Source organism: Zalophus californianus, chromosome 4 (assembly GCF_009762305.2).
Source record: "Zalophus californianus isolate mZalCal1 chromosome 4, mZalCal1.pri.v2, whole genome shotgun sequence".
Lineage (NCBI taxonomy): Eukaryota > Metazoa > Chordata > Mammalia > Carnivora > Otariidae > Zalophus > Zalophus californianus.
Genome location: NC_045598.1, coordinates 2,090,150 through 2,109,508, shown reverse-complemented (window position 1 = coordinate 2,109,508; position 19,359 = coordinate 2,090,150). Strand labels below are relative to the sequence as shown.

General features: G+C 54.0%; 2 protein-coding genes across 4 annotated transcripts; one reads left to right on the top strand and one right to left on the bottom strand.

Moving 5' to 3' along the window:
- Positions 1-729: 729 nt before the first annotated feature.
- On the top strand, positions 730-14,731 carry WRAP73 (WD repeat containing, antisense to TP73). Of its 3 annotated transcripts, none has more exons than XM_027574147.2 (12): positions 730-866; positions 4,407-4,559; positions 5,085-5,201; positions 8,501-8,573; positions 9,777-9,880; positions 10,557-10,643; positions 10,935-11,069; positions 11,148-11,225; positions 12,221-12,326; positions 13,353-13,478; positions 13,888-14,079; positions 14,386-14,731. In XM_027574147.2, the coding sequence occupies exons 1-12, from the start codon at positions 798-800 to the stop codon at positions 14,526-14,528; spliced, it is 1,383 nt and encodes a 460-aa protein (XP_027429948.1). In that variant the 5' UTR covers positions 730-797; the 3' UTR covers positions 14,529-14,731. The 3 variants fall into 3 exon arrangements, with proteins under 3 accessions (XP_027429948.1, XP_027429951.1, XP_027429960.1); XM_027574150.2 differs by having other exon boundaries at positions 13,374-13,478; positions 14,386-14,729; XM_027574159.2 differs by having other exon boundaries at positions 788-912.
- A 580-nt stretch (positions 14,732-15,311) lies between these two features.
- On the bottom strand, positions 15,312-19,090 carry TPRG1L (tumor protein p63 regulated 1 like). The gene is made up of 5 exons (XM_027581082.2): positions 18,785-19,090; positions 18,589-18,680; positions 18,327-18,503; positions 17,314-17,467; positions 15,312-16,674 (listed from the first exon to the last, which is right to left on the bottom strand). The coding sequence occupies exons 1-5, from the start codon at positions 18,983-18,985 to the stop codon at positions 16,480-16,482; spliced, it is 819 nt and encodes a 272-aa protein (XP_027436883.1). The 5' UTR covers positions 18,986-19,090; the 3' UTR covers positions 15,312-16,479.
- Positions 19,091-19,359: the final 269 nt, after the last annotated feature.

Sequence of the window (19,359 nt, the reverse complement as noted above, 5' to 3'; positions counted from 1 at the left end):
GGGGTTCCCGGAGGGCGAAAGGACAAGGCACTCGCAGGGGAGCGAGCAAGGTGCGCGACGCTGACCGAGGTTCCCGGCCCAGCTCGGGCCTCTGCGCGTGTCCAAATGCAGACGGCGCGCGTGAGAATTACCAGAGGTGCGCTCGACCTACGGCCCTGCGGAGTCAGCGTCCAAATCATTCTCCCCAGACCTAGGTGGTACCGAGGTGAGGCGAGGGCCTCGCTATAGGCGGGGTTGCCCAATGCAGCTTAAAAAAACAAAAAACAAACAAAAAATAAAACAAAGAAAAACGAATGCGCACTTACACACCATGTATAAAATATATGTATATGCACTATTACGTATTCACGTACAAACGCATATTTATGTGTAAATGCACTTACATATAAGCGTATTTACCTATAAGTATAAATATACATATAAATGTAAATGCAGTCACACGGGACGTCCACGTACATTTGAAATTCAGATAAGGGGGTACTTTTTTAGTATAGGTATGTCCCATGCAGTTTTGGGAACATTTATCCACAAAAATGATTCGTTTTTTGTCTGAAATTCAATTTGAGCGCGCGCGCTGCGTTTTTCTGGCAACCCCAGCGGGAGGTGACCGCCTGGGCGGGAAGGAGCGTCGTGGCGCGGGACCGCGCGAACCACAAGCCCCACAATGCCGCGCGGGCAACCGGGGCCCTGATAGGCTGCGCCATGCTTCCGTCCTCCGTCACTTCCGGCCGCGGAGGTAGCGGTTGCGGCAGTCCTGGCTCCCCTGAGGTTCGCTGGGCCTGGGGCCGGCGGCCGCCATGAACTTCTCTGAGGTGTTCAAGCTTTCCAGCCTGCTCTGCAAGTTCTCCCCGGACGGCAAATACCTGGTGAGCGGCCTCGGGCCTCCTGGAGAAGCAGCTCGGGGGTCCGCGGGTACGGGCCTCAACGCGGGGACCCGGGTGGATGCCTGGAACAGGTGGATGCCCAGGGCAGGGAACCCGGGCAGTGGTCCCGGGAGGATGCCCGGAGCAGGGGCCCTGGGGCGGGGGACCCGGGCTGTGGTCTTGGGCAGTGGTCCCGGGAGGATGCCCGGAGCAGGGGCCCAGGGTCAGGGGACCCGGGCTGTGGTCTTGGGCAGTGGTCCCGGGAGGTTGCCCGGAGCAGGGGCCCTGGGGCAGGGGACCCGGGCTGTGGTCTTGGGCAGTGGTCCCGGGAGGATGCCCGGAGCAGGGGCCCTGGGGCGGGGGACCCGGGCTGTGGTCTTGGGCAGTGGTCCCGGGAGGATACCCAGAGCAGGGACCCTGGGGCGGGGGACCCGGGCTGTGGTCTTGGGCTGTGGTCCCGGGAGGATGCCCGGAGCAGGGGCCCTGGGGCAGGGGACCCGGGCTGTGGTCTTGGGCAGTGGTCCCGGGAGGTTGCCCGGAGCAGGGGCCCAGGGTCAGGGGACCCGGGCTGTGGTCCTGGGAGCAGGGGCCCTGGGGCAGGGGAACCGGGCAGATATACCAAGCCGGGGCTCCGGGTAGGTGACCTGGGTGGATACTAGAGCAGGGACTTGGGGCAGGGGACTTAGGCAGTGGCCCTGGGGCAGGGGAACTGGGCAGATATCCCATACCAGGGCTTGGTGCAGGTGACCTGGGTGGATATCTGGAGCAGGGGCTCAGGGCAGAGGACTTGGGCAGATGCTCCAAGCCCCAGGAACCAGACTTGGGCAGGTACCAGCCTCCTTGCACCTCAGTTTCCATCTGTCAGAAGCAGATAATGGCAATGCTGTCTTCACACATTTGAGGATACGAGGGTCTCAGCTCATTGTTACTGTGACACATAAAGGCAAATATATGATTCTGTTGGCTGTAATCTAGTGTACTAGTGTGGCTACTTTGTCTTCACCTGCCTCTACCATGTGCCAAATAAGTGATTGAAATGATAGCAGTCTGTGCCCAGATCAATGGAGTTGTCTGCACTGCTATTTATTTGAGCTGTTAGGACTTGAGCTGTTCATTACCGGGGCGACAGAATGGTGCTAAAATCACTGAGCTACTCTGTACGGGAAATGTAAGTTTTGAAATAGACCAATATCATCAATGTATATCCTCAGAATCTGGGGTGGGGGAGGCAGTAGGGGGGAGATAATTGGCATTGGAACTCCATTAAGAAAAAAATCATGCCTTATAAAAATGTACTTAGTTCAGTGTATGAACTGACTGATGCTTCATGATTCTTTCTCAGATTGAGCCTTACTAACATCCCTGTTATTTGTCTAGCTCTTTGAGAATATAACTCCTTTATAGAAGTATTATTCTAAATCACATAAATTAGCATTCAGCTACAAAATACATAATGTCTTCTGCTTAGAAATACACCCCAGAAACCTTGGTATATTTTTCAAAGTGCTCCCCATAAATTAAGTTCTTAAAAAATCATTTATGAGGCACGCCTGGGTGGCTCAGTCGGTTATGCATCTGCCTTCGGCTCAGGTCATGATCCCAGGGTCCTGGGATCGAGCCCCGCATCGGGCTCCCTGCTCCGTGGGAAGCCTGCTTCTCCCTCTCCCACTCCCCCTGCTTGTGTTCCCTCTCTCGCTGTGTCTCTCTCTGTCAAATAAATAAATAAAATCTTTAAAAAAATAAAATAAAAATAAAACCATTTATGAAAATCCCAGTAAATTATGGAAAGAAAGACTGTATTACTTTGCTTTTTTTTTGTTGCTCTTTTGGCTTCTAGACTCTGGTGAAAATATGCAAGACACTTGATTATAATGTTACTGGAATCATGTTCTTCAAAGGTCTATCCTAAATCCTGAAGAAAGTAGGTCTGTGTTGCCATTTTTAATATCTTGCAACAGATTTGACATGGTTTCACAAGTATTGATTCATATATTCCATTTCATAAGGAGTTCATTGTAACTGATCACAAAGCTACAGTGTGACCCGTGTTCTAATCCGCAATTGCCCTCCCCTCTCCCTTTGACAAGGAAAACTCATGAGGCCTTTTTAAGATGAAAGTTCGTAGAACACAAACCAATGATCTAGTTTGATCTTGATAAGGACAAGAAGGAAGCAATTAACATTAAAAATCAGCTCTTGATTTTAAAAATTATAATCTGTAGTCAGCAGATAAGCATACTCAAATTATTTGCTTAGATACGGGTATTAACGACAACCATGGCCATAAACTGTCTTCAGGAAAACAGTATTGACACTTACACATGTTCCTAGGCAGTATTCAGAATAAGGCAGTCCAGTTGTAAGAAAAATATCCCTGCTTTTCCTGCCTGTGCTGGGAAAGTGGAGTCCTCCCGCCCGTCTCCTCTGAGCCTCCAGGATGCCAGCTGGGTGTCTTACAGCTCAAGTCCCTTCTGGCACAATCTGCCTGGAGACCAACAGGTGGACAGTAACCACCCCGCATCAGATGCCAGCCACAGTAGCAGGCCTTCAGCTTATCCACAGACTCACCGGGCTACAGGTTCCCACATCCCCCCCTCAGGTTGGGTTCATCTGCGGCTCACAGAACTCAGGGAAACAGTGGCTTACATTTGCCAGTGTGCCAAAGCCTATGATAAAGGACACAGGTGACCAGCCAGATGATGGAGAAATACACAGGACAAGGTGTGAGAGGGTCTGGGGTGCAGGAGCCTCTGTCCGCATGGGGGTGGGGTGCGTCACCTTCTTCATGTGGGTGTGTTCGCCAGCCTAGAAGCTCTCTGACCCCCATACTGTTGGCATTTTACAGAGGATTCCTCATGACCAGTTCTTAACTCCATTTCCAGCCCTCTCCCCTCTCTGGAGGATGGGGTGGGGCTGAAAATTCCAAGCTTCTAATCATAGCTGGTGTTTCTGGTGACCAGGAGACCCACCTAGAGTTGCCTCATCAGAACAACAACAATAGGAGCAAAGATGCTCCTATCACCCAGGAGGTTTCAAGGGCTTCAGGTGTCTTGTGTTAGGGCCTGGGGGCAGAGACTAGTATGTATGTTCTGTTACCTCAGAGTAAGTGGGCGTTTGCAAAGCATCCTTACGTCTCAGTGGTCCTTCTCAGCGAGCACCCCGAGACCTCCCTCCTCACTTCCTACTTGTCTGCAGGTGCCCCAAACAGCAGAGCCCTTGGTTAGTTCACAGGAGAGCTCGTCTCATGCTTCCTTCTTGAGTTCTTAATGTGTAAGTAGGAAAGGAGTAGAAAATGACTCAAGTTACTTTACCCTGGAACATAACAATTTTAACATATATTTTGTATATTTCAGCTGTATCCTTGTGTGAACTTCTTTTCTGTTTCAAGTGGGTGATACAGTCGGTGAACATGAGTCGTCCAGTTAGAAGATGGGACTGAAAGGAGAGAAGGAAATGGATTCCTGGCTGGAGGGGAGTGCAGATATTCTGCAGCCTCCCTTCCTTTAGGTTGTAGACCACCAAGGGTCTCTTTTCCCTTTCTAGGCTTCTTGTGTCCAGTACCGGTTAGTGATCCGGGATGTGAACACCCTTCAGATCCTTCAGCTGTACACATGCCTGGACCAGATCCAGCACATCGAGTGGTCGGCAGACTCCCTGTTCATCCTGTGCGCCATGTACAAGCGGGGGCTGGTGCAGGTGTGCTGCCCGCAGGGCTCGGAGCCAGGAGGCCTTCCCAGAGGGTAGCTTGGACAGAGCGCTCCTGTTCTGTTACCCTTATAGTTTGGGGGGGAGAAAAGGAGGCAGTGTAGCTCAAAGCCAGTTTTCTCTTAAAATTATAATTGTTCTAACAGTTTAAGTGCTTTCAAAACAAGAACACACTTAGATATTCTTAATTTGTAAGCAAATAGAATTCTGTAACAGGAAGTATTCACAGACAGCTGTGTAGCAACTTGGACATCATGGGTTTTGGGAAGCAGTAGATGTGGTGTTCTGTATAGATCTAAAGTCTCCCTACAGGAGCTCTTAGGGCTGGCAAAAGGAATAAACTGTTTAAAACTCAGCACAGCGAAGTCACATAGCATTGTGGCTTTGGGCCGCAAGCAGGCCCCGGCCCCTCCTCAGGAAAGGTTTGGAAAGATGCCCTGTGTCATGAGCTGTGTTTTGGCTTGGTCCATGTGCTGATCTGTCGTGGTTCTGCACTCGTGTGTGTTGCAAATGCAGGTGTGGTCCTTGGAGCAGCCAGAATGGCACTGCAGAATCGACGAGGGCTCGGCTGGGCTGGTGGCCTCGTGCTGGAGCCCCGACGGCCGCCACATTCTCAACACCACCGAGTTCCACGTAAGTGCGCAGGCACGCGTCACTGATCCCTTTCTCCTGAAATCCCACGGTAGTGGTAAAGTGGGTGAATTTTAGAGAAAGATGTGTGTCTTAAGTCATCAGAGTGTTAGAATCTCATTGTGTCGTTACATAATCTTTTTCCCCAATTTTAAAGAAAAAGCAGATTTTTAAAAAATTCTTCAATTACATTTTTAAAGATTTAAACAGTGCCTTTACTTTGACAGTAGAAGGTGAGCTTCACTGTGAACGAACTTCCATTTTTCCCTTCAGCTGCCTGACCTGTGGCCATCGGTCACTGCTTCGCCCTTCCGTTCTTTCCACCCCGGCGCTCCCCCTGGGCCCTGGCACTGCGCCGGGGCTCCAAGTACATACACGGGTGTTTGGAATCTGGTAATAAATCTTGGGACAGTATAAGTATGCCTCATTAATGTGTAAAATTAGGGAATTTGGAATATAAGGTGTTAGGGTAGAAGGTCTTTGGTGTCGGCACTGTTTCCAGTGTAGAAAAATGCATGAATCCCTTAATGATGTGTCTTTGAGGGGGTGTTATAACCCAGTGTTTGGGCCTGAAGCCCCTGAGGGCTATCCGAGGCCTGGGCTCCCAGTTGCCTAATGCATGCATGTGGCAAGGGAGCCATGAGGATGCGGAGTGACCCTTTGGGTGTTCTCCAGTGTTTTTCAGTCTTTTTCACATTGGCATCATCTGGGATAAGGTTTGCATCCAGCCGTGCGGGGATGGCTGCTTCAGTCGGCCATGTGGCTTCACATAGCTGCTTCAGTTTGAAAACCTGCTTTAAATGTGGTTTCTGCTGATACAGCCTGTTGGAGAGCAAGCAGGACACGGAGGGCACTTGGTTTCCCTGTAGTGCACACGCTGACCTTTTAAAGATGCTTACAACTCGAAGTTCTCGGATATGGTGATCTGAGCTATATATGTGGCCTTGCCTGACAGTCTTCATGATTAGAATTCTTGGGGCCAGAATCCAGTCTCCAGATGGGCACGTTCCATGGGCTCCCTGCCTCGTGTACATCCATATGACAAAGAAATTGTGGGCCCTTTGGACAAGGTTCCAGGAGTATAAGAAGGGAAGACCGGCGTGTGCACACTGCTGTTTGGTTTGCATCTGTTTAAAGTTTATGTGTATGAATTCATACTCTGTATTCTGTGGTGGTTCTGTTTCCCCTCAGTGGTTTTCAGTTCTTCCACATGGAAGGTATGGCTCGTTCTTCCATCCCTCCTCAGAGAAATCATGCCACTCTGCTATTGCAGGGCATTCGAGGTGCCGGGACCCACCTCGTTGCTGAGCGTCTACTGTACATGACCTGCGTTGAGATGCCCTGTCTCGGGTGTAATCTTGGGGGTTGCCTAGTTAGGGTAGATGGCATTCAACTTCCCAAAGTACTTGTATCAGGGTTTAAAATGATTACCAATCCAGTAGAGCTATAGTGCTGTTGCATTTTGGTTTTAATTTTCATCATTTAGTGAGGTCGAGTGCTTTCGTATGTTGTTTTACATACCTGTACACTCTCACACTTCATTTAAACACGTGAGTCAGGGTCATGTGGAGTCCATAATGGTGTGTGGGGTGAGGTGGGGGTCAACTTTGATCTTTTCCCCAACAGTGTTTATCAAGAATTGAATTTCTTTGTATTTACAGAACGTTTCTGATTTTTTTGAAAATTTTTAGTAGATTTATTTATTTATTTATTTGAGAGAGAAAGCAAGCACAAGCAAGGGAGGGCAGAGGGGGAGAATGCCAGGCAGACTCCACACTGACCACGTGAGACTCGGGGCTCGATCCCACGACCCTGAGATCCTGACCTGAGCCGAAACCAAGAGTTGGACACTTAACCGACTGAGCCGCCAGGGGCCCTGCACACTTCTGATTTTTATTTCTATTTGGTTGTTGGTCCATCGATGTGCCAGTTGCACACTGTTTAAGTCACTGGGGTTTGTGGTGTGTCAGCATTTGACGGGACTGGTCTGCCTTTCTTGCTCTCATTCTGTCAGGTTTTTGAACGTACTCGGGAGGCTCTGTAAGTAGCTGCTGTCAGCGAGGACTTTTGTCGCGTCATGATGCATGAACCTGAACTGTGCATCACTGTTCTCTCTCTCTCACGGATCTTCTTGCCTCCTGGCCCGGGTTGGTGGCTGTTCGCGTTGCGTGACCACGTTCTGGCTTGGGCTCTCGTGCTTTGTCTTTTTCGGTCCTGTTACTTTCCACTTTTCTGTGTTCTTGCCTCAAAAAAACAAACGGACAGACTTTCTCCTACATATCCACAAAGCCAGTTAACTGCTGTCAGCGGTACACCCACCCTTCAGGCGTCCACACCGCGGGGACAGGGACGCCCCGTCAACCCCCGCGCCGGCCCCAGTGGCCACATTCTCCGTCAGCGGGACCGCGGCATGTGGGTGGCTGCCACTTGGCCTCACGTTGTCGGCGGGGGGATCTGCGGCTCGTTCCTGGTAGCTGGGTGCCACCGTGCTGCACGGGGAGACGGGCATTTGCTTTCCACCTGCCCTCAGACACACAGTTGGGCTGTTTCCCGTGTGCACTGTGATGAACAAAGCTGCTGCAAACGCGCACACAGGAGCGTGTCTGCGCACGCCTCCTTGCTCTTGGGGAGACCCCGGGGCTGGGTGCCAGGAGGTGCCCGCAGTTTTAGGAAGCTGCCAACTGGCCTCCCCCGTGCCGTCTGCGTCCCAGCCGTCAGCCTGGAGGCGAGAGCTCAGGTGTGCTGAGTCTCACCGACACTCACCATTCCAGGTTTCTGCTATTAGTCTGTGCCGTGGCGTGCTGTCTCCTTGTGGTTTTAATTTGTGTTTTCACAGTGGTCACCCCATAAGCCCTGGGCGGCGTGGCCACCGTGCGGGCGGTCCCACTGCCCCCTCCTGCTCACGAGTCTGCTGAGGCATAGGAGGAACTGGGTCGACCTCCCTCAGTGCTGGGGACCCCCAGCGACCCATCCAGCACCCCCACATGAATGTGTTTCTCAGACTGCAGAGCTTCTGCAGGTCTATTACAAGAGGGAAACCGCCGTTACTTTGAAATTTCAAACTACAGTGCACTTATGTTTGACCCTGTGTCACTCACCTAATAGAAAATGAAAACCAAATACCAAGAGCATGAAGTTTCACAACTGTAAACTCGGAAGAAAACATCCCTGGAACTATACTATTTTTAATTCTCCAATAAACCGCTTACTTGGGTCACTGAGTAGGAGACTGTGGGAGGCTTAAAGTGGTCATTTGGCAACTGCTAAATCTATGCTGTTTTCTTTCCCCTTTTCCTCGACAGCTGCGGATAACTGTCTGGTCCTTGTGCACAAAGTCTGTGTCTTACATCAAATATCCTAAAGCCTGTCAGCAGGGTGAGTCGGCTGAAGCTGATTTGAAAGCCATTTGTTGTAGTTTTTGGTTCGGGGAGGGGGGCCCTCTTTTATCACAGAGAATTCATAGCCTCGGCAGCGTATCAGCGCAGAGCCAGGCTTTTTTCTCTGCACCCAGACCTGATGATTCATCTGTGATTTCCCACGTGTGTCTCTAGAGGACAAGGACTCCCCTTTCAAGAGAGAATCAAAGGGCCTCAAAGAAGTAGGGTTTACACGTGGTCCCCTTCCCTCTGTCTGTCGTAGGACTGGGGCCCAGGTCCCTTCAGTTCATGCCTCTCCTGGGACCCTCCCCCCCAACTCCAGTTCTGAACTTCAAGCCTCTAGGCCTCCTGGCAGCCAGCCCTATGGTCTCCGTGCCCGAGAGAGTGTGGCCAGGCAGCCTCGGGAAGGTTCTGCACACCTGGCCCGCCACCGCCGGGAGCTAGTGGGTACCCGTTCCTGAATGTGCAGTGATGTGTCTTTCATTTAATAAGCAGAGTGAAGCCTCACGTAATTTGAATATTTTTCCTTTTTTCTGTTGTCATTAGCAATTTAGAAGTTGAATTTGAATGAAATGCAATTGCATATTCATTTTTTATCTTTTTATAACTGGAATCTCAGTGTCTCTCCGGATAGCATACACATTTCTTGAGTGGAAGCAACAGGTGTTTGTGTGTTCTTCTGGCTCATGAAGTGTGAGATGTGGCCCAGGGCTTTTTTCCAGACTCATACAGAACTGGAAAATTAACATTTTCAACCAAAGTCTATTTCCAAATTCTTACCTTAAATTTACTTCTTCCAAGTAATTAAATTCAAAAGTGAAAATAGGAAGTGTAATGACAAGCTGACTTTAAACCAGCAGAGTCCCCTACGATTGATTGTCTAAATAACGATCCGCAGGGTGTCATGTGAGGTGTAAGTTGCATTTTTCAGTGATGTCCTGTGGTTCGTTGGGGGTCCGGTTCTTCGGTTTTCTCACAGACCCCAGCCGGGCTCTGCGGGTGTACGTGGAGCAGCCCCCCAGACGGTGGAGCCTGGACCACAGTCACCACGCTGTGGGTCCCTGCGCGCTCGGCTCGGCTCCTCTGTGGGCCGCGTGGGCCTGTGCCTTCCTGTGCCCTCTGCTTCCTGCTTCTCATCCCTCCTTGACAGTGTGATTTCTCCTCCTCGGCCCCAGACAGCAGGCTCGTTTCCTCTTGGCAGGCATTGCCTTCACCCGGGACGGCCGCTACATGGCGTTGGCTGAGCGGCGGGACTGCAAAGACCACGTGAGCATCTTCGTCTGCAGCGACTGGCAGCTCCTACGGGTAGGAGGCGCTTGGCAGTCCTGCGGGCGGGCGGCTGACTCGTGGGTCCCTGGCAGCTCCAGGGCACCTCGGGACAGCGTGCGGCCGCGTCATGGCCTCGCTCCAGAGGGTGGCGAATGGGCCCGCCTGGAGTGTGGGGTGCATGATGTGCTGTGTGATTGGCATGTGTTGCTGTATGAGGAAGAGGAGTGCCTGCGCTGGGCGAGACGCCAGGGTGCCAGGGTGCCGAGCAGCCCGGGGTGCAGAGCCCTGCCCTGGCCGGGCTTACATCTGTGGGAGGGCGGGTGCAGAGAAGCCTCTGCAGCGGGAATGCCCATTCCATCGGAGCCCGCAGAGGCCTCATCAACTGGGCATGGAGTGTCCTGGCACGACCCTGCCTGAGTTGGCCTTACCAGGAGTGAGGCCGAGCCAGGCAGGAGGAGGAGGGAGAGGGGTACATAGGGCAGGCAGTGTGAGGGGCTGTGCTGGGCCCTGTCCTGCCTGGTGGGCTCCAGCCACATTCTGGCTAGCCTGGGACCTCCATGGTGCTCAGGCAGGATTTTAATCGCAGAAGGACAGAGCTCTAGATATTTTTGTGCATTCTATATAAGGAAATCAAATACTAAATGTCTTAAATAAAAACATCAGTTATAAATTGTGCATTTGTTTATCTGTTTCTCCCTCCTGCCTTTGGAAGCACTTCGATACGGAGACCCAGGACCTCGCAGGGATTGAGTGGGCCCCAAATGGCTGCGTGCTGGCCGTGTGGGACACCTGTCTGGAGGTATAGAAAGTGACCAGGTAGACCCTTTGTGTTTTAAGTGCTTTGACCTGCGTTTACTTGATGCTTTGCAAATGTGGCGGCTCGGTTATCTTCCTGGGCTCCGATGCTGAGCAGCAGTCCTTTGACCAGAAGGTCCTTACATTTGTGGCCAAGGTCCCCACTGTCACCTCGGCAGGAGGGCCTGTCTTCCCTCCGACTTCCCACTCACTGTCCGAGTCCCACTGGCAGGTGTCTGTGTCCTTCCCGGGCTCAGGTCGGTGTGAGTCCCCACAGCCGTGGTGTCTCCTCCAGTACAAGGTCCTGCTCTACTCATTGGACGGCCGGCTCTTGTCTGCCTACTGTGCCTACGAGTGGTCCCTGGGCGTCAAGGCTGTGGCCTGGAGCCCCAGCAGCCAGTTCCTGGCGGTCGGAAGCTATGACGGGAAGGTGAGGACAGATCAGCACACGCAGTGACACTGGGGGCACAGCGCAGACCGGGCTCCCACGCGTACTTTCTCTCCTCAGGTGCGCATTCTTAATCACGTGACTTGGAAAATGATCACAGAGTTTGGGCATCCAGCGACTGTTAATAATCCCAAAACAGTAAGTCTGGAACACGTGCTGCCATCAGAACAATATTTGGGGAAGGGAGGTAGAAAAATATTGCTTTTTCACTTTATGTTATTGGTTGTGATGTAGGTACTTATATCACTAGAAAGTTCTGTCACTGTAACATTTCAAAGGATTGGAAGCAGTGTCCCTGCCCCCTCCTCCCCCTCCCCAGATGTCTCAGATCTGCCCCTGCTCTTGGCACAGTAACCAGGGTCTCCTGCCTGCAAGCCCTGAGCATCTGGGGCTGGAGAAGCAGACCAAGAAGTACAGAGTGGGTGTCCCTGGGGCAGGCAGGGACAGGCGGCCTGCTGAGGGATCACTGGGTCAGACGCCGGGAAGAAGTGATACAGGATCTGAGGGAGAAACTGTTCAGGCGGTGGGAACAGGAAGTGCAAAGGTCCTGAGGCAGGCGCTGGGAGCAGGGCAGCACAGCAGGGGACAGACAGACCCCAGCCTTAGGGAGCTTGCCCACAGATGAGAAACATGAGTAAAGACGGAAGGAAGGCCGGGAGGGGTACGTGGGGAAGTCAGGCTCAGGCGGAGGTCCTGAGGAAGGACCGGGCTGGAGGTGCAGGGAAGGAGGTTGTAGGAGACCAAGTCCAAGCAGGCCGGCCATCCAGGCCTGGGAGAGTGCTGCAGGCCCTTGCAGCCTGCAGCCCCAGCGCCCTCTAAAGCTGTAGGGCAAGCGGGGGCTCCGTCCCCTTGGGCACAGGCCTGTCAGGCTTCAGGCCACAGATGCCCCCTCGTTCCCTGGGCCTGTGTCCATTACCTGCCGAGTGGCCGGCCACGTGATGCACGTTTATATGCCGCCAGCACACACTGAGGGCACTAAGAACCCCCACAAGGGAGCGGGTGTTGCTGGGCCAGCGTCTCTGGGAACGGCACACCTTGCCGTGAGGTCAGGCGTCACTGTTAACAGGTGCTGTCACCGCCTCTGCTCCCGCCTGTCCTGAGCGGGGTGGTGGCAGGACTGTCATGTGTTCCAGGTTGTGTATAAGGAAGCTGAGAAGAATCCGCAGCTGGCACTGGGCCGCCTTGCCTTCCCCGCACCCAGAGCAGCGGCCAGCCCAGCCTCCAACACGGAGAGCAAATGTGAGCGCAGAGGGCGGGGGTCATTCATTTTGTTCTCCTTTTTTTTTTTTTTTATGAGAGAGTCCCACTTGCCCAGGTAGAGTTCAGATGTTTGTTTGTTTGTTTTTTTAATTTTGAGAGAGAGAGAAAGTGCACGCATGCGTGTGAGCACACAAGCGGGGTAGGGGCAGAGGGAGAAGCAGACTCCCCGCCAAGCAGGGAGCCAGACGTGAAGCTTGAACCCGGGATCCTGAGATCATGACCTGAGCTGAAGGCAGACGCTTAACCAACCGAGCCACCCAGGCGTCCCCAGACATTGTTTTTTTTAGGTACACTTTCCCTTTCCTGTAACACCTCCCGTCCACCCGTGGATCAGGAGAGCAGGGGAAATGTTTGTTGATTGCATCTAAGCCCTGGAAATCCCATTTTGACAGCCGGTGCTCTGCGGGTGATTTCTTTAAGGAATGGTGAAGTGCCCTCCGATCAGCCAGAGGGGTGGGAGCAGTCAGGGGCCTGGCCTGGAGCTACTGAGCTGCTTGTGGGTCCCCGCCGTTGGCTGCACTTCAGTCCCTGCTTCGGTACAGCGGGCACAGCGAGGGCGTCACACGGGCTTTAGGATCTAGGGGGGCCTGGAGCAGCCAGCAGGCCAGGCAGTGTCTACGGCCCACCTCCGGGCCCGCACCCCTGGTGGGGCAGCCTGGACGCAGCCAGCGCAGCCGCCTACCTGGCCTTCGTCATCCTCTTACAACCTTTTGCTGCTGGCTTTATGATGATGTTTAAGGCTTTTTCGTAGAGCAGTTTTGGGTGTACGGCGAAATGGAGGGGAAGGCGGAGTTCCCGCATGCCCCCGCCCCGCGTGTGCAGGCATCCCCACTGTGCGGACCCCACCCCGGCCACGGGTGCGTTGGCTCCTGGCCACGGGACACACGGCCACGCCCCGATTGCGCTGACGTGACGTCGCTCCCGAGAGGGCGGGGTGGCCGCCACATAGGTGTCGCCCACGTGCGCCCCGCGACTACCCGCAGCGACCCCTCTTCGATGTTCCAGATGAGATTGCCTCGGCGCCAGTTTCCTTACAGACTTTGAAGCCCATCGCTGACCGAGCAAACCCGAAAATCGGCGTAGGCGCACTGGCCTTCAGTCCGGACAACTACTTCCTGGCGACGAGGAGCGGTCAGTGGCTGCGGCCCGCGCCGGGTCCGCTCACGCTTTCCTTTGAGCCCCAGTGCTCAGACCCTAGGAGGAGGAAGCCAGGTAACAGGCTGCCCGGAGCGCTGTGTCCTCCCGTCTGGTGCTGGGACGTTGTGCCCACGGACGCTTCCGGAGGCGCAGCCTCGTCTGGCAGAGCAGGAGGAGGTCGACCGCTGGTAAAGAGCAGGGGCCGGCGCCACTGCGGCGTGGGCCGGTTTTAGACAGGTTTTCAGCAGTCGTCAGGCCTGCGTGTGGCTGTGAGCCCCGGGGGCGGGGGAGAGAGGGAGCGTGCCGCCCGCAAAGGCAGCGGGGCAGCAGGGCCCACGGGTTGGTGGCCTGCCCTTAGTGTGCGGTGACGACACGAGGACCCGTCCACATCTCTCGTCCTCAGACAGCGTCCCGAACGCCGTCTGGATCTGGGACATACAGAAGCTGCGACTCTTCGTGGTGCTTGAGCAGCTGTCCCCGGTGCGCTCCTTCCAGTGGGACCCACAGCAGCCCCGGCTGGCCATCTGCACGGGAGGCAGCAAGGTGTACCTGTGGTCGCCGGCGGGCTGCCTGTCGGTGCAGGTGCCGGGGGAAGGTGAGCACTGGCTTCCGTGTTCCTCCCCGCTGGCCGTAGGCAGAACCCCAGTGGTCGAGCCCACCCTGGCTCATTTGCGTTACTGCCTCGAGTGTGAAGTGGGAGTCAGTATCTTTGGGGAAACATCACGGCCAGCCCCCAGTATGCACACCTGGCACCCACCTGCTGCTCGCAACTTCTAGGCCATGTAAGGAGGCCCACCCGAGCCGAGACGTGGGGCTGTAGCTGGGTCTTCCCAGGCCTGTCCTCTGCCCACGGCGTCTGGGGCCATGTTCACCCTTTAACCCTCTGGCCACCTTTCTCCAGGTGACTTTCAGGTGCTTTCTCTGTGCTGGCATTTCAGCGGGGACTCAATGGCTCTCCTCAGTAAGGACCACTTCTGTCTGTGTTTCCTGGAGACCGAGGAGAGAGTTGGCACCGCCTTTGGACGGCCTGGTGACCACACATAGGACCTGTGTATATCCAGGCCCGGGTGAGACCAAGGCAGGACACCTGGCACGTGCCAGCTGTGGAGAAGGGATGGGCTTTCCTGGGGAGTTGCTCTAGCTATGCTGGCCCAGAGGAAATGATTTGCTGTTATTTTTCTATAGCATTTTTATAAATATGTATGGTACAAAACTAATTTTTTTTTAAATAAATATTTGCTAATTCATAAAATGGCTGATGCTCGTGTTCATGAAAGGTTTGGGTCATGGGAAGGACTCCTTCGGGTTTGTTTCAGGTTTTGGGTGCACTTTCTGATAAAGTAACTGACCCCATTTCTCCCTCACACAGATGTCCTGTTCTGCTCTGGAGCCTCCATTCCCCATCACTGGAGGTTTCTGGAGAACAGGCTTGGGCTTTACATGGGCTGTGTTCTGGAGTGCAGGGAGGGGAGCCCTGAGCACCTTGAGGGGTGGTGCCACCGGGGGGAGGCGCAGAATGCAGGCCCCAGGGCCGTTGGGTCAAGGTCGGCTCTGCAGGGAGTCCAGCCTGGCCTTCTGTCCACAGCAGTTCCATCCACCTCTCAATTCAGGTGCTTCTGACAGCGGCCAGGACTGAGAAGCACCGGTGGAGGAAGTAGGATTCCAAACCTGGACTCGTCATCCTGGCTAAAGGCTAGTTTGCACACCACTATCTGGGTTTTTCTGTGAGTGAACTGTACCAGAACAGTAATTCCTTAGGATCCCGAATGTGCACAGCAAGTTGGCAGATTTACAAAGCTAACAGCTTCAAAGAAGGAACAACATCCGTTCGATTGTAAATGTCTTTACTACAAGACCAAAAACGAAGGTTCAAGACCCAGGTGGTGTGGAAGCAGCCTTTTGATTTTCACAGGCTGCTGCATTTGGAGCACATCCATGCCGACTAAAGCTACACCAGAGTCGTAAATATGGAGGAAGAAACCTGTGAGCCAGCACTTCAAGCTGGTAACAAATGCTCCCAGTCAAGCCAGCAAGCCGAGGACGGGTGGGCGCACGGGTAGCGTGCCCTGGTTCCCACATGGACATGCTCTTCTGCAGGCCGCCACGGCTCAGGCGTGGTCAGGGCGATACTGACAGCCTCCGGTCTGAATGGGCGCTGCGGTCACCGAGCCAGGGGTTAGCAGCAAAGGAGATGAGAATCTAATACGGTCCCTTTTTTTTTAAAAGGGCATTCTTTAAAAGCAAAGTAAGCAATCCCCATTTTAAATGAGTATGAGAATACAAATCTAGACTAGGCATAGTTGTCAAATTGTTTGCAAAGAACTATCAAGGTGACTCTCAAATTAATGAATTGTCTAAAAATGACTTCCTGCAAACTTCTGGGCCTGGGAAAGATGCCAGAGGTATTAACAATATAATTTTAGAAAAAGTGTGACTTTAGGTCAAACACATATTTACACAAAAGCAGCTGTTCATTCAGGAGCTGACGAGGCAGACTGTCTCTCCTTTAGTTCAACAGTCGGCTTATTTTGCATTTAGCTTTAAAAAAAATGAATTAAATTTCCAAATACAAAATTTGACACCAAGTATAAAGGTATTTGCAACTACAGGCACTGGGGTTTAGGGACCTCCCTGGGTGGAACAATCTACACAGTTGAAGCACTAGCAGGGAGGTTCTAGTGGGATCACACGTTTATTAACATGCTCGAGTGCTGGGCTGGGAAGGACCATGAGAAGCCAAATGCAGACACTCCAGGAAAAACACGGAAACAGGTTCTAGAAGATGGAATACCGGCCAGGACAGGGACAGCTAGATTCATTTTGCTTTTTGTCTGTAGCTCCTATTACCAGATGTCCAAGATTCAGCTATAGTATAGGATTCATTTGACTATTCTAATCACGCTCAGATTCCTGGAAGGTTAACAGCCCCGACCCTGCCAGGGGCAGCAGAGCTGGCCTGACACCCCGAGTCCCCAGGTCTGCCTGTGGGCAGCATCTAGAAGCCTATTTTGCCTCTGGTCATGGAATAACCCAATTTAGCCTCGTTGTTAATGAAGGACATCAATCCCACGTAGGTCTCAATGAGGAGGGGACGCTCCAAGACCAGCACACCGTTGGCTTGTCCCGGCAGAGGACTCTCTTTTTGGGCTTTTTTGACAGCTTGGATTAACATAGCTTTGAAGCTTTCCAACTTTAAAGAGAGAGAAAACATGTTGCTGATCAGTGATCTATACCAGGAAAAACCCCACCCATTTCTGCGCCAGCCCCCGTCGCTGCCCTTGGATGTGATGCCTTTTCTGCCACATCCTCATAGTCGCTCAGCTCACCTTCTTGATGTAGCTCTCTGGACATGTCAGGCCTAGCCCTGTGCTCACGGGGACAGAGGACAAGCCTCACAGAGCCTTGCCCTCCGCAGGTCGGAGCAGTTCTGCCGTAGGGACCTACTTAATCCCCCTGCCACCCACCAGGCTAGCTAAGCAGGCCAAGGTGCACAGCTGGCAAGTGGGGCCCAGCTATGTCCTCACCGCTGGCCCCAGGGTGTCCCCTCCTGGTAAACCAGTACAGACCGCCCAGAGCCCTACTGGGCCCTTCTCCAAGGCGATCCTGGCTGCAAGGGGCTATGTCCTAGAGCTATACTGACCAGGAGCCACTGGGCACACAGGGCTATTTCAACATGAGCTAACTAAAACTTTTAAAATTTAGAAGTTTGTTTCCTCAGTTTTACTAGAGCAGTTAGAGTGCCCCACAGCCACATGTGGCCACCATGGTGAGCAGGGCAGGCCTAGGACGCTGCCATCGTAGCCAGGCGGCACAGCTCTTCGGCTCTTACTTGGCACAGAGAGGCTGTCTTCTCATCCGCACCGGCCATCGGATGCTCTATGAACGTGGCATAGGGCACGTTGGTGGACCAGGGGTTCCATCTGTTTATGAAGGAAGGGCGGCTCTGTTTGTCCCACTGAATGCGAATCCCAAAACCTTCTCGCCTACAGAGAAGAAACGAAGACTTCACACAGCAGGCCCCAGCGCTCCCGGGCAGCCCAGTCAGGTATGGGGGGTGACGTAAGGAAGCTGCTCCATGGCCAGGGACAAGACCTACGACGTTTCCCAGCAGAGGAGAACTTCTGGACTCTAAGAGTGACAGCAGTCTGCAGTCACCACACACTCTGAATACGACAAACTGAGTATGCTGTGTTGGCTAAGCCAATCTTCACACAGTTAGTGCAGTTTAACAGGCAATGGGAAGACTCTGTAGGTGGGCTGAGCACGTGAATGACAGGTTTGCAACTTAGGTCTTTTGTCCAGAAGTTCCCACTGCTAGCTGGCATTCTTTCCAGGCCCCGATCAAGCCTCTGCAGCAAAACTGTACCTGGACTGCGGAAGTCACTCAACCAAACTAAAGTCTAGACTCCTCATATTTCACAATACTCCCTTCGGCAAGTCGGCCATTAAATGTTTTCACATTTAACTTTCAGTGACATCTGTAAATGAAAACAACACACTTTTTTCTGTTAAAATTCAACTAGCGCGGAGCTTGACGTGACCTGTGTAATCCTTTCCTGGCCAGAGGTAAAATGCTGAGTTTGGCCCCCATCTTAAGAATGCCACGTCAGGTCTGCCTCCATAGACCAACCTCAAATTCATTTTACTACAAACCTACTAGCTTTCTTTTCGTGCCAGAGTTCCTTTTAATGCACCTGCTGTCTGGAAGTCTCTTGCTTCTATTGATCTGAAGCTGAGGCTTTTATGTTTCCCCAAATGGCAGACCCAAGACAACCCAGGGGGCTGGTTTTGGAAGGACTGACTACAGGCCCTGGTACTCGGCTCGCTGTTGAACAGACTTACTTGTTGAGCGACTTCGGGGGAAACTGGAATCCTCCGCAGGAGATGGTGTCCACCGCATTTAAGGCGATGCGGACCACCTGCTGGCACTGAAGGCTGATGAAGTCGTACTTGCAGATGAGAAGCGCCTGGTCTGTGATGAGCACCAGCCGCTCCTTCTCGTTGTTCCAGTGGTCAACCCTGTCCGCACACGACATGAGTCACCAGGCGCGCCCCGCGCACAGGCCACCCGGCCGGGCTCCGCGCCCCCGCGCGCCCCGCTCACTCGGTCAGCAGCCACACGCCCTGGATGTCGCCGTCCTCCACCGGCCGCACCACCGCGCCAATCTCCTCCACTGCCTGCTCGATGGTGCCGGGCTGCGCGGGAGGAGGGCGGGATGACTCCCCGTCCTCCGGCGCCCCCCCAACCCCGGCCGCCCCGGCCCGCGCAGCCGCTCCGCGCACCCCCCGGCCCGCCTCACCCGGAACACGAAGTACTCCTTGACGCGGGCGCGGCGCGTGGGGTCGTGGATGCTGAGCGGCCAGAGCGTCTGGCGCAGCGGCGTGCCCGCGCCCGGCCGCCCCCCAACCGCGCCGCCGCCCGCGCCGACCTCCTCGCCGGCCGCCAGCACCGCCGTGGGGCTCGTGCCCGCCGAGTCCACCGAGTCCCGCAGCTGCAGCATGGCCAGGCCGGCCGCTGCCCGGGAGCCCGCCCCCAGAGCCCGCCCGAGGTGGCCGCAGTTGCAGTAGCCGTCGCTACCGCCCCAAGCTCGCCCCGGCCCCACCCCAGCTCCGGCCCCGCCCCGGCCCTGCGGGTCGCCTCGATTGGCTCGGCCTCGTCAGCCCCGCCTTAGACTCCGCCCCTACCCGCGCCCACCGGCCCTGGCAATTGGCTCTTCGCCAGCCGTCTTCTGCGATTGGTCCTGCTCGCCGCCAGTTCACAATCGCTCCCGCCCCTCTTCGTACCGGAAGCGTACAACGCACGCACGCCCATTTCCTCTAGACGCGAGGGGGAGAGAGGGGTGGGGCCGAGGCTGGTTGCCAAGGAGACGCAGAG